Here is a 12,990-nt window from a genome sequence, read left to right as displayed (position 1 = left end):
GCCTTCCTAAAGCTAGTTGCCATAGTTTCTTCCGCTGGGTGCACTGCTCATCTCACACTCTTCCCAGCACGAGCAAACCATGAGTCCTCCGAAAGGGAGGAAATGAGGCTTACTTATTACCATAACTGCAGTATCTCCTGGGTAACACAGGAGGCCCTTGATGGGTATTTACTGAATGAGTGAAAAACTCAATGAATGATTAGCTATAGTGGACACCAGCCACTGAGCGGTGCCAAGCACTCGACATGTTGTGGCAAAAATGTCTCATTTGTCATTTAACATCCACTCTTCCTTCTTAGATAGTAAGAGTGGGAAACATGACCATCTAACTAAAGACTTTATCTCCCAGCCTTCTTTGCAGCTAGACATGTCATGCGACTGAATTCTGACCAATAGGACGAGAGCAAAAGTATAGTGTCTATGCAACTTCCTTTTAAAAGGAAGGCATAACGTTTCCCGATTAAGTACAACGTAAGTTGTAGGGGTGCCTGGGTGGCTCAGTCATTAAGTGTCTGCCTTCGGCTGGGGTCATGATCCCAGGGTCCTGGGATCGAGCCCCACATCGGGCTCCCTGCTTTGCGGGAGGCCTGCTTCTCCCTCTCCCACTCCCCCTGCTTGTGTTCCCTCCCTCACTGTGTCTCTCTCTGTCAAATAAATAAATAAAATCTTTAAAAAAAAAAAAACAAAACAACGTAAGTTGTACATTTTGTGTAAATGCCCCTTATTCAATTGAGAAAATCTCCCCCTTCTAGTGCTAGCTGGCTGAATGATTTTTATCACAAATGGGTGTTGAATTTGTCAAGCACTTTAACTATACTTATTTGTGAATGATACGTGTTGTTCCTTCTTATTCTATTAATAAAGAAAATTACATGAAAAAAATAAAAAAAAAATAAAAGGAAGGCCTATAGGGACACCTGGGTGGCTCAGTCGGTTAAGCCTCTGCCTTCGGCGTGGGTCATGATCCCGGGGTCCTGGGATGAAGTCCCACATCGGGCTCCCTGCTCAGCGGGGAGTCTGCTTCTCCCTCTGCCCCTCACCCGACTCGTGCTCGCTTGCTCTCTCGCTCTCTCAAATAAATAAATAAAATCTTTTAAAATAATAAAAAAAAAAAAGGAAGGTATATGACTTCCACTTTGTTCTTTCTTCCCTTCGTGTTGGCTAGAATGTGGAAATGAAAGTGGAAAGCTGGAGCAGCCAACCTGGACTGTAGGTAGAGGGCAATAGAACCATAAGAAAGACAGGGTCTGAGTCTCACCATACCCACCCCCAAATGCACATCAGGACTTCATGTAAGAGAGAAATAAGCATTCATCTGTACAAACCCCAAGAAACTTGCGTTCCTTTTTTACAAAACAACTGAAAGTGAGTCCCAAGTATCCTCAAAAGGTTTCTACGAGGTAAGACTATTATCCTTGTTTTACAGATGTAGAAACTGAGGCACAGAGAAGTTAACTTACTTGCCTGAGGTCATAGAGCCAGGAACTAACTACGGGAACAAGGATTCAAACGCAGGTGGGGATCTCTGTACCCAGAATGGTTCCTAAGCATTCAAAAATGTTTGTGGAATGAATAAATGAATACACAGACTCACACAGGGCTCTAAAGTTCCTTGCCTTCTCTGTGTCTCAGGGGCCTGGCCTGGAAATTAGAGATTCATGTTCAGCCTGTTCTTTCCATAGAGGGGAGGTTGAGAAATAACTTCTGGGTCAAAGGTACATGCATTACTAAGTTCTTAGCCATTCCCTATGTCATGATCCTCACATTCGCTAAGTGATTGAGGAAGTGTGTCCTCATTGCTAAGCAGAGAAAAGCATGAGCCTGAAGACCCAGGCTGGGAGGAAGGGGAGAAGGTTCAGACACCAGATGGTATCCTGGGCACCCCAGTTGGCAATTCACTCTTATACCCCTTCATGAGTCCCACCTGTTTTTCATAGGGAGCTACCCACCCTTCCCACCAGTGAACCGTGAACCTGAGCAGATACTCACCCAATGGCTGGATAGCAGGAGGTGCACTGACACTCTGGCCTGTTGGATCAGGGACTGCTCCTTGGCCATCCAACAATGACTGGACGGCCAGGACGGTCTGATTGTCCATTCCTGAAAAAAGAAACGGAGTCTCTGACTTCCCTCTTATGAGCCAGACCCAACACGAGCTCTCTGTGGCAAAGACAGCTGGCTGTGCCCCAATATACATTCTCTCCTACTTCCATTGCAATAGAATCCAAAATTTTTGACTGAAAATGTGCCCCCCCCCCCCACAATAAAGATTACATTTCCCGGGCGCCTGGGTGGCTCAGTTGTTAAGCGTCTGCCTTCGGCTCAGGTCATGATCCCAGAGTCCTGGGATCGAGTCCCACATCGGGCTCCCTGCTCGACGGGAGGCCTGCTTCTCCGTCTCCCACTCCCCCTGCTTGTGTTTCCTCTCTCACTGTGTCTATCTCTGTCAAATAAATAAATAAAATCTTAAAAAAAAAAAAAGATTACATTTCCCAACTGCTCTTGAAGCTAAAGAATGTCTAAATTCTGGACAATGGGATTTAAGGAAAGGTGTTTTATGGTGGTATCTGGGAAGTTATCTTAAAACTGCCTAGTATGTGATGCCCTTTTTTGCTCCATCCTCCATCCTGCTTCCTACAACAAGAATATGATACTGGGGAAGTCTAGCCACCACCCCATATCATAAAGTAAAGGGCCATACCCTAGGAATTGCAGGGCAAAAGCTGGAAAGATCCTGGGCCTCTGAGAACCTTGTAGAACACAGCCATCCTTGGAGCTCTGGACCGTCTTCCTCTGGACTCCCATACAGAAATTTCCCATAGAGAAATAAACTTCTAGGGGCGCCTGGGTGGCTCAGTCGGTTAAGCGTCTGCCTTTGGCTCAGGTCATGACCCCGGGGTCCTGGGATCCAGCCCCACATCCGGCTCCCTGCTCAGCGGGGAGACTGCTTCTCCCTCTCCCTCTGCCTCCTACTCTGCCTACTTATGCTCTCTATCTCTCTGTCAGATAAATAAATAAAATATTTAAAAAAGAGAGAGAGAGAGAAATAAAACTCTACCCTGCTTAAACCACTGCTAGATTGGACTTCTCTCTTCCTCAGGGAACAGTCTGGTCCTAAATCATAAGCCCTTCCACAAATCATGTTACCGAGTCTTCCCATCCTACCCTACAAATCCCACAAATCTGTTTGCACTTGGGCGTCCTTGCTTCCCTTGTTTTCCAACGTGTATTGCTCTTTTCAGTTCCTCAGTAAACAGTGTAAATCTGAATTTACGGTCAGGGCACCCATGAGAGGCTGCGTACTTCCATGTTTTCCAATCAGTTGTCACTGCTGCTGAGGTTCACAGTAGTACACTGTCTAGCCATGTCACCAGCTGGAGGACAGGTCTCCTCACATCTAAGTGGCCACCAAAGCACACTGCCTCCCTCCCAAAAAACCCAGAGGATGCTTCCTTCTCTCTGTCCCCACAGCCAATGCTCTGCTTCCAACCTCTCAGCTTTTACCTGGACACCTGCTCCAGCTTCTAAAGGCAACGGAAATTAGAACCATTAGTTGCTGCAGCCGAAGTGAATCCGTATTTTCTCTCGTCACAATGCATACTGTGTCTCTCCTGAGGCCAGCTCTCCCCTCCAACCCCTCCTGCTCCCTCAGAGACCACTCTCCACCAACTGGTCCCTTTCTTCACGGTATGCCTGCAACCTCTCCCTCCCATCAACAGCTACACATGCTCAGGTCTCTCTAGAATGCCCACTCTTGAACCCGTGTTCCCATCTCTCCTCCCTTCAACATGAATCATCCTTCTATCTCCTCTACCCACCTCCCAATCCTCCTCTACCCACCTCATGGGGCTTAAGCCCCCAGCATTCCACCAAAATCACCCAAGAATGCCTGGCAGCATTGGACATTCCTTCCTGAGACACTCCTTCTGTGACTCTAGGATACCTCCCTCCTGGGTCTTCTCCCACCTCTCTGCTCACTTCTTCACAGACTGCTAAGCTCTCTTCTGTCCATTCCCTAAATGTTTGTTTTGGAAAGGTTCCTTCAGTCTGGATTCTCTCTCCTCTCCCTGGGCAGACTCATTCACCTCCCATCTAGTTCTCCCCAAAATCTAGAGTCCCAAACCTGGGGTTTGCTCCCCTGGATGAGCTTCAGTAAATCTTCTCCTATTTTAGGCAAAATTGTGAGTAGATTAGCATTTGTATGCAAATCTGTATATGAGTATTCACAGCAGTTTTATTCATAATAGTAAAAAACTGGAAACAACTCAGATGTTCCTCAATGGGTGAATAAACTGTGGTACATCCATACCATGGACTACAGCTCAGTAACAAAAAGGAACGAACTACTGATATGCACAATAACTTGGGTGAAACCCCAGGGAATTACGATAAGTGGAAAAAAGCCAATTTCAAAAGTCATATACTATACGATTCCATTTACATGACATTCTTGAAATGACAAAATTTTAGAACCGGAGAACAGATTAGTGGTTGACAGACATCAGGGATGACAGGGAGAGGGGAAGGAGGTGGGTATGGCTACCAAAAGGCAGCCTTTTATAGTGATGGAACTGTTCTGTAGTATGTTGTGATATAAAATAGTCTTGCACAATGTTACATTGAGGGAAACTAGGTAAAGGGTATATATGAATGTACAGAAAAAAAACACAACGATCTCAAAATAAAAAATTTGATTCAAGGGGTGCCTGGGTGGCTCAGTTGGTTAAGTGTCTGCCTTCGGCTCAGGTCATGATCCCAGGGTCCTGGGACTGAGCCCCATGTTGGGCTCTCTGTTTAGCGGGGAGCCTGTTTCTCCCTCTTCCTCCGCCTGCCACTCCCCCTACTTGTGCACTCGCTCTCTAATAAATAAAATCTTTAAAAAAATTTTTTTTAATTTTGATTCAAAAAATACTGTCTGTTAAAACTATAGAGACAATCAGAAGATCAGTGATTGCCGGGGGTTTTGGGGGAGAGCTGAACAGACAGAACACAGAGGATTTTTGGAGCAATGAAAATACTCTGTGATGATATTGTAATGATGGATATATGTCGTTGTACATTTGTCCAACAGAATGTGCAACACCCAGAGTGAACATTAAGAAAAACCATTGACTGGGCACCTCGGTGGCTCAGATGGTTAAGCGTCTGCCTTCGGCTCAGGTCATGATCCCAGGGTCCTGGGATCAAGTCCCGCATCAGGCTTCCTGCTCAGCGGGAGGCCTGCTTCTTCCTCTGCTTCTCTCTCTCTCTCTCTCTCATGAATAAATAAAATCTTTAAAAAAAAGAAAAAGAAAAACCATTGACTTTGGATGACTATGATGTGTCAGTGTAGATTCGTCCTTGGTAGCAAATGTACCATTCTGGCAAGTTATGTTGATAATGGGGGAGGCTAGTCATGTGTGAGGTCAGAGGCTATTCAGGAAATCTCTGTACCTTCCTTTCAACTTTGTTGTGAACCTAAAGCTGCTAAAAGTAAAAAATAGTCTTTTTAAAAATGCTGCCTGTCTAAAACTGAGCTCAAACTAAGTGTGTCACCCTCACCCCTCAGTTTAACCTCTTCCAGTAATCCTCCTCAACAATAATAAGCACTAATGCCCACCCAGCCACAGCCCCTGGGGCACCCCTTGATTCTTTCCCCAACCTGTTTCCCTGCTCCTCCTCATTTCTAGTCCTTCAGCAAGTCTAGCCTATTCTGCCTCCACTGCCTCTCTCAGATCTACTTTCTTCCATCCCGCAGCTGTCCCCCTGGCTCAGGCCACCATCGGTTCTCAGCAGGACAACTGCAGCTACTTCACTCACCTCCCTGCTGCCACTCTGGCCCCCTCCAGTGTGTCCTCAGAGCAGCCTGAGTGAACTTTATAAAACATACATCAGATTGTGCTGCTCCCCTGCCGAAAACCCTTTCTCAGCTCCACAGTGATTCCAAGATAAAGTTCACAAGTCTCATCTCTAGCTCCTCACTCACATGAACTTCTGTGAATCCTTGAAGACCTCTCTTCCCCCAGGGCTTTGTAAATGCAGTTCCTACTGCCTGGGTCATCTCTGAGTTCCCCACAGTTCTGCTGTCCTTGCTCTAGCCCAGCATGCATCACACTGTCCTAGGAACTGATTTTTCTTTTAATTTCTTCATCACTCAATACGTGGATACATTCTTGTAGTGAAAATTCAAACATGGAGGACGTCCATGGAAACTAAAGAGAAAGCAGGCCTCACCCTATTCTATTGGTCTCCTGGAGGGAACCACACTGACCCTGGCCCCCCACGTCCATCACCCATAATAGCACCAAATGCCAGCTAAGGCAACCTTTTATGGTTTACCTTTTCCACAATTCTGTAATTTCAAGAGTTGCTTGTTCTATAATTTCTGTATGCTTCCCTCCCCTCACATGCCCCCTGCCCTGACTGTGGAGCAGGAATTGTGTCTGGCTCAGTGAGTATTCCTGAGATTAAAATTCTCCAGATGGCGGTAGGGTTTACCCCCATTTTATGGTGAGAACTCTGATCCTCTAAGAAGTGAAGAGACATGGCTGAGATGTCCTACAGGACTAAGTCTCAGCTACATACTACTAGTCTGGCCAACTTTCAGCCTTCACCCTAATTATGTGTACACTGATCTTATCACACCCCTCTAAGAACATCTCGTCTGTATCCGCCTGCATCTACCCTGTGCCACGGTCCTAAAGTCACGGACTCCTCCCCACCCACCTATGTTCCGCAGGTGCACAGGGAGGCAGGCCTTCAGTGTCGGTTGTCTCCAAAGCCCAAATTCCCTGCACCTGGGGTTCATTTCCATACTAGGAACCTCCAAAGCACAGGACAATCAGTTGGCGCCCAGTGTTTATAGGTTTCCGTCTGAGGGCACTGTGTCCCAGCCACGCACACCGTTGCCACCCATCGTTTCTTGGTCTGGGTGTATAAAACTCTGCACCCCAGCACGGTGCACAAAATAGGCGCCTAGTGTTTGTTGCTTTGGGTCTGTGAGCACCGAGTCCTGGCCTTGCACACAGGTAGCACCTATCCTTTCCTGGTCTGATTTTGAGGAACTACCTCAAGGCCTGAGGCACAGCTGGCGCTCGATACAAGGTCTCCGTGATCAGTTAGGCTGCTTCAGGCGCCAAGCCTCTCCCGCCCCCGCACCACCGTCCCCGACTCAGCGCAGCCTTGGCGGGGGCCTGGCTTCCACGCTGCGGCCTCCCCGGCTGTTCCCTCCAGGAAGCCCCTCCCGCGCCGGCCCGAGGCCCTCGCGGTTGACGCTGTTCCTGTCCAAGGCCTTTCCCCCCTCCGCCCCAGCCATGCCTACCCAGCTGTTCTGCCCCGGAGCTCCCCCGCCCCCCCCCCCAGGGCTTTCTCTCCTCGCTGTTCCTGTCCCGTTGTCCCCCTTGCGCCGGCCCTCGGCTCCCGCGGCTGTTCTGGTCCCATGCCCCCGCCCTCCGCCATTGAGCCTTATCTCCGCCGCTGTTCCGGTCCCGGTGCCCACCCCCCCCGCCGGGCCTAGTCTCCCGCGGCTGTTCCCGCCCGTGCCCCTCCCGCCCCGCGGCTGTTCCGGCCCCGGCGCCCTCCGCCCCGCGGCCGCCGCGCGCCCTGGGCCCGGCGCTGCGAGGACGCGGCGGGAGGGGGCGCAACGCGGAACAGCCGCCTCCCCAGGCCCCGCCGCCGCTCACCCTCCAGGGCCTCGAAAATCGTCTGCGCCATCTTGGAGCTGCCGCCGTCTCGGGAGCCGATGCGGGGCTACGTGAGCATTGTGGGAACCGCGGCGGGGCCAGGGCCGCCAGGGGGCGCTCGGGTACTGCCGCCGAGCCCCCCCGTCCGGGAAATTCAGCCATGGCTCCCCCGGATAACCCAGTCACCGGCATGTGGAGCCCCATCCCTGTCTCACTTGAATCCCCAATTCTGCACACGGGCCCCATCCCAGCCGCACACAGCGGACCTCCCAATTGGGTATTGGACCCCTAATATTATCTGGACCTGCCACCCCCGCCCCTGCACGTGAGACCCCCCAGTTATGCAACATGGAACTTATTTCCACCGCACACAGTATCCCCCACCTAACCCGCACCACCCAACTCTGTGACAAGGACTTCCACCTAACCCAAGACCCCTGCCTTAGCTGTGCAACACTGATTCTCTCTCCTTATCATACACTTATTGTCCCCAACTACAGTGAGCCCCATCCATCACACCTACTGGGAGTCACGTATCTCCTGAAGTGCCTCCCATCTCAACCTGGTCTTAATCCCCGATCATCTCAGACATTCACCCATGGCTGTTGCTTAACCCTCCATTTCCACCTTTTGGGGACCTCCATTTCCTCTTCATCCAGACCTCCAACCCTGCCTCCTGGGGACTCCATTCTGTCAATAAAACCCCGATCCCGCCTTAGCAACCTTCAGCCCAGCCTTACAGAAAGCCTATCCAGGTCTCCCAGGGATTTCCCCCCACTCCAGTCCTCATTGGGGCACCCCCCCCATCCAACACCGCTCTCTCTTCATAGTTCATGCTCCATTAGCCACTAATTGGGAGTTTACTATGCACCAAGTCCTATAACAGCTCCAGGATCCAGTGCTCCTTTCCCTTGGAGTTAGGGGTGGGGGAAGCAGAGAGACATTAAATCTTAAAAATTAATTACCAGGTGTGACAGTGGTTCCAAAGAAGTACACTTGGACCACAGGGAAGAGTTGGGAAATGTGTTGGAGGGGAGAGGCAACCAGGGAGGTGCCCTCAATCATGATCTATGAATGTGGCCAAATCCTCCAATTGGCTATTGGATTTGACTCTAAATGTTCTCATTGTTTTTTCTTAAATACCTATTTTAGTCTCATCCAATGTAATAACCATAAGAATCACAATTTTCATTTTCTCATATTCACTAAATAAATATGTAACTCCTAAGAGTAAAAAAAAAAAATTTTTTTTTTGTTCAAAGGTCCTTTGCCCTTATGGAACATTACTAGCCACTGTTCCTGATGAGTTGCCTCACAGACCCTCCACCTACACACCCCCTCAAGGCCCATTTCTACTGGTGAACTCCCCATCTTGCCCCAAATACCACCCCTGTTTCCCCCAACACTACACCCCTTCCCCTTCCTATTTACCCTTGCACAGCAAGCCTTGAGCAAATGTCCCCCACAGAGAACCTACCATTTTCCCAGGTTGTATGCCTCACCCTCTTTCCGGGGGAACTTTGGAGACCCAGGGCTCTCCTCAAGCCCTAAACCCCCCTTTCCATTGCCTCTCTGACAGGAGTCAGGCCAGGGTTCCCACCTCCGTGTCTTTCCTTTAACATCCCCATTGATCCAATGGCCTCAGATTCTCGTCATCTCCCCCCTTCAAGAGCTTCTCAATATAACTGTTCTTTTTAAAAATTATTCAAGTACTATATTAATACATTCACACTCATTTAATTAGAATTGACCCTTGAACAACAATGGGGGTTGGGGCACCAAACTTGGGGCACAGTTGAAAATCCTGTATACAACTTTTGACTCCTCAAAAATGTAGCTACTAATAGCCTACTGTGACCAATAGCATAAAGTCGGTTAACAAATATTTTGTATGTTATATGTATTATATACTGTATTCTTATAATAAAGCTAGAAAAAAGAAAATGTTAAGAAAATCATAAGGAAGAGGGGCATCTGGCTTGCTCAATTGGTAGAGCATGTGACTCTTGATCTGAGGGTTGTGAGTTTGAGCACCACATGCGGTGTAGAGATTACTTAAAAATAAAATCTTTAGAAAATGGAGGGGGCACCTGGGTGGCTCAGCAGGTTAAGCTTCTGACTCTTGGTTTCACTTAGGTCACTGTCTCAGGGTTGTGAGATTGAGACCTGAATCAGGCTTGGTTCTCAGCGTGGAGTCTGCTTGGGTTTCTCTCTCTCCCTCCCCCTCTGCCCATCTCTCCACTTGTGCATGCTCTCTCTCTCAAATAAAGTAAATCTTAAAAAAAAAGAAGAGAAAATACATTTATAGCACTGTACTGTAAAAAATTCACCTGCACAGTTCAAACCCATGTTGTTCAAGGGTTAACTGTAATTTAAAATATTTATTACAGGGGCGCCTGGGTGGCTCAGTTGATTAAGCCTCTGTCTTTGGCTCAGGTCATGATCCCAAGGTCCTGAGATCAAACCTCACATCAGGCTCCCAGCTCAGCGGGGAGCCTGCTTCTCCCTCTCCCTCTGTCCCTCTCTCCACTCATTCTCTCTCTCTCTCTCTCCCCCAAATAAATAAAATCTTAAAAAATAAAATAAATAAAATATTTATTATATACATATTGTGTTAGACATCATTCTAGATGCTGGGGACACAGCCATGAACATAAAGACAAAAATCCTTGCTTTCGTGGAGTCGTAGTCCTGCAGGCAAGATGGACTATAAACAAGAAAAAAAAAAGAAATATTCTGTGATTATATATTTTCTTTCCTCTGCAGGAAAGGAAGCTACTTTGGACAGGGTGGTCAGGGAAGGCCTCTCTGAGGAGGTGGACTTGAGAAATGATATGGAGTCACATGGAGAAAAGGAAACACGCAGAGGTTATTAGCTATCTCATCTTGGGCAAGTGCAAAGACCCTGAGGTCTAAATGAAAGAAGGCCAAAGAATGTAAAGGAACAACTGAGGATAATAAGTGAGGGATGAGGATGAGGATGGAGAGACAGACAAGGCCAGTGTGAGGGTCGAAGTTTAGTTCTGAGGGTGATGGGAGGCACTGGACAGTAAAAGTTTCCACTAATACAGTCTTGACAGTTTTCCATATATTTCCATATATCCAGGTATATGTGCACATAGTTGATTTTTATCTCTTCTTCAGGACTTTGCAAATTCTGTTCTCTCTTACCAAAATGCTGTTCTTCCACCCTCATTGGAACAACACAAGCTTGCCTTTGTGCCTCCTCTAAAAAGCTTTCCATGATCTGCCTGGATGGGATCCCTCCCTCCCTCGCTGTTCCCGTTTCTCACAGTACCTGGTACTACTGCTGTCTTGTGATACTTTTCTTGGAAATTCCCCTTTCCTCCAACCCCTCAATAGGAGCTCTCTGAGCCAGGGAGGTACTGCATCCATTCTGGTTGGAACTCAGAGCTAGACACAGAGGAACCTGAGAAATGCTTGTTAATTGACCACCTGGCTGGGGCGCCTGGGTGGTTCAGTCATTAAGCGTCTGCCTTCGGCTCAGGTCATGATCCCAGGGTCATGGTATCGAGCCCCGTGTCGGGCTCCCTGCTCCGCGGGAAGCCTGCTTCTCCCTCTCCCACTCGACCTGCTTATGTTCCCTCTCTCACTGTGTCTCTCTCTGTCAAATAAATAAATAAAATCCTTTAAAAAAAATTGACACCTGGCTGATATAATAACTGAATGAGGTTTCAGGGATGTAGAATCCATTTCCAGCAGGCTCCCCATTCAGGCTGACTCCTGCTCTGAACTTTCTGCTCCTCTCCTCCATCTCTTCCTCCACCCAAATATGTCAGTCCTATTTCCTTAAGGCCCCACTGGTTGGCACTGAACTGAATCAAATCACAGCTTAGAGACTCCTGGTATAAGTAATGTGGTAATTCTAGGCATGGAGCCAAGTAGGGAAGAAGGAAAGTTTGGGAAACTTCCAGTGTCCCCCTCCACAATGAGTGCTCCTGCCACCCCAGAAAAGTTAACTTCTCCATGTGGAGGGGAGAAATCATGAGCAGCTTAAACCAGAGTCCCAGTTACAAGGGAAAGGAAGTAAGGACACACATAGCAATGCTGGGCCCTGACATCTTGTTCATTGGCATTGGTAGGAGACAGCAAAACATGGTGGTTGCTATGGGCTGAATTGTTTCCCCCCAGAATTCATAGACTGACATTCTAACCCCTAGTACCTCAGAATGTGACTGTATTTGGATATTGGGCCTTTAAAAGAAGTATTTAAGATTAAACAAGGTTATATAAATGGGTCCTAATCCAGTATGACTGGTGTCCTTATAAAAAGAGGAAATTTGGACACAGGTATGTACAGACCACGTGAAGACACAAGGAGAAGACAGTCACTTATAAACCTTTCAGTGTTTTTCAGGGGAAAATTTTTATATTTTATGTAACATTGCCACTATTTTCAGAGGAAGGATTACCTGAATAAACCAGTCCACTATTACTGAAAAGGAAGGAAGGAAGGAAGAAAGAAAATCCAGTTTCGGTGCTAAAATAGGCCAAGTATAATTCCTCCTTCACTGACCTCTGACACCATCTTCTGACACTGACCCAGGCAATAATATCCCAGATAAATACCACATGGCCCAAGTCCTGGGGGATACCCTCACAAGCCACAGCCACCACTCAATGTGTAGCTGTGATCCAATGACAACTCCACATAGTGACACACATAAATTCCACCCACCAGTACTCTGGGAGATGTCAACCCCAAACTGTATTGCTTCAACAAGCATATGTTGGACACCCACCATGTGCTAAGTGCTGGGGTTACAGCAGAAAACAAGACAGACAAGGTTTCTGCGGTCATGGAATTTACAGCCCGGTAGGGGCAATGGACGATGGAAATGTAGCAAACAAGTAATTTCAAAAAGTGAAAAGTTGTATGACGGAACTAAAAGAGAGGGCAGTGCTACTTTAGATGGGACATCTAAGAAGCCCTCTCCGAAGAGGTGGCATTTGATCTGAAACCTGAAGATTGAAAAGGAGCCCACCATAGGGGTAATGCATACCAGTCAGGAAAATACTAGGTGAAAAGGCGCTGAGACAGGAGCCGCCTTGGCATGCTCAAGGAACGGCAAGGAGACCAGTTTGGCTGGAGAGGAGTGAGTGAGGGGCCAAGTGACAGGATATGAGGTTAGAGAAGGAAGCAGGGGCCAGATTATAGTCTTTCTTGTGGACTGTGGGAAGGAGTTTGGATTTGAAGAATAAATGGAAGCCCTTGAGATCTCATATGATTTATGCCCTAATAAGTTTGCTAGGAGCACTGTTACCCAATCAGAACAGTTTTGTGTAAAGACTTGTGAGGCCTGGCTCC

The 12,990-nt window shown here is 47.8% G+C and overlaps 1 protein-coding gene across 6 annotated transcripts in view; it reads right to left on the bottom strand.

Moving 5' to 3' along the window:
* The window catches only part of ZNF341 (zinc finger protein 341), a 43,124-nt gene extending 35,389 nt beyond the window's left edge, over positions 1-7,735 (bottom strand). For 3 of the 6 annotated variants that reach the window (XM_027623297.2, XM_027623298.2, XM_027623301.2), the window contains exons 1-2: positions 7,662-7,735; positions 1,990-2,100 (exon numbers count right to left, since the gene is read on the bottom strand). In XM_027623297.2, coding sequence (XP_027479098.1) covers positions 1,990-2,100; positions 7,662-7,692 — 142 coding nt within the window. In that variant the 5' untranslated portion in view covers positions 7,693-7,735. Of the gene's footprint in view, positions 1-1,989; positions 2,198-2,701; positions 2,795-7,661 lie in introns of those variants that run through there. The other 3 variants (XM_027623299.2, XM_027623300.2, XM_027623302.2) reach the window with 3 other exon arrangements.
* Positions 7,736-12,990: the final 5,255 nt, after the last annotated feature.

This window comes from Zalophus californianus, chromosome 8 (assembly GCF_009762305.2).
Source record: "Zalophus californianus isolate mZalCal1 chromosome 8, mZalCal1.pri.v2, whole genome shotgun sequence".
In the NCBI taxonomy this organism is placed as follows: Eukaryota; Metazoa; Chordata; class Mammalia; order Carnivora; family Otariidae; genus Zalophus; species Zalophus californianus.
This window is presented reverse-complemented; position numbering and strand designations above follow the sequence as displayed.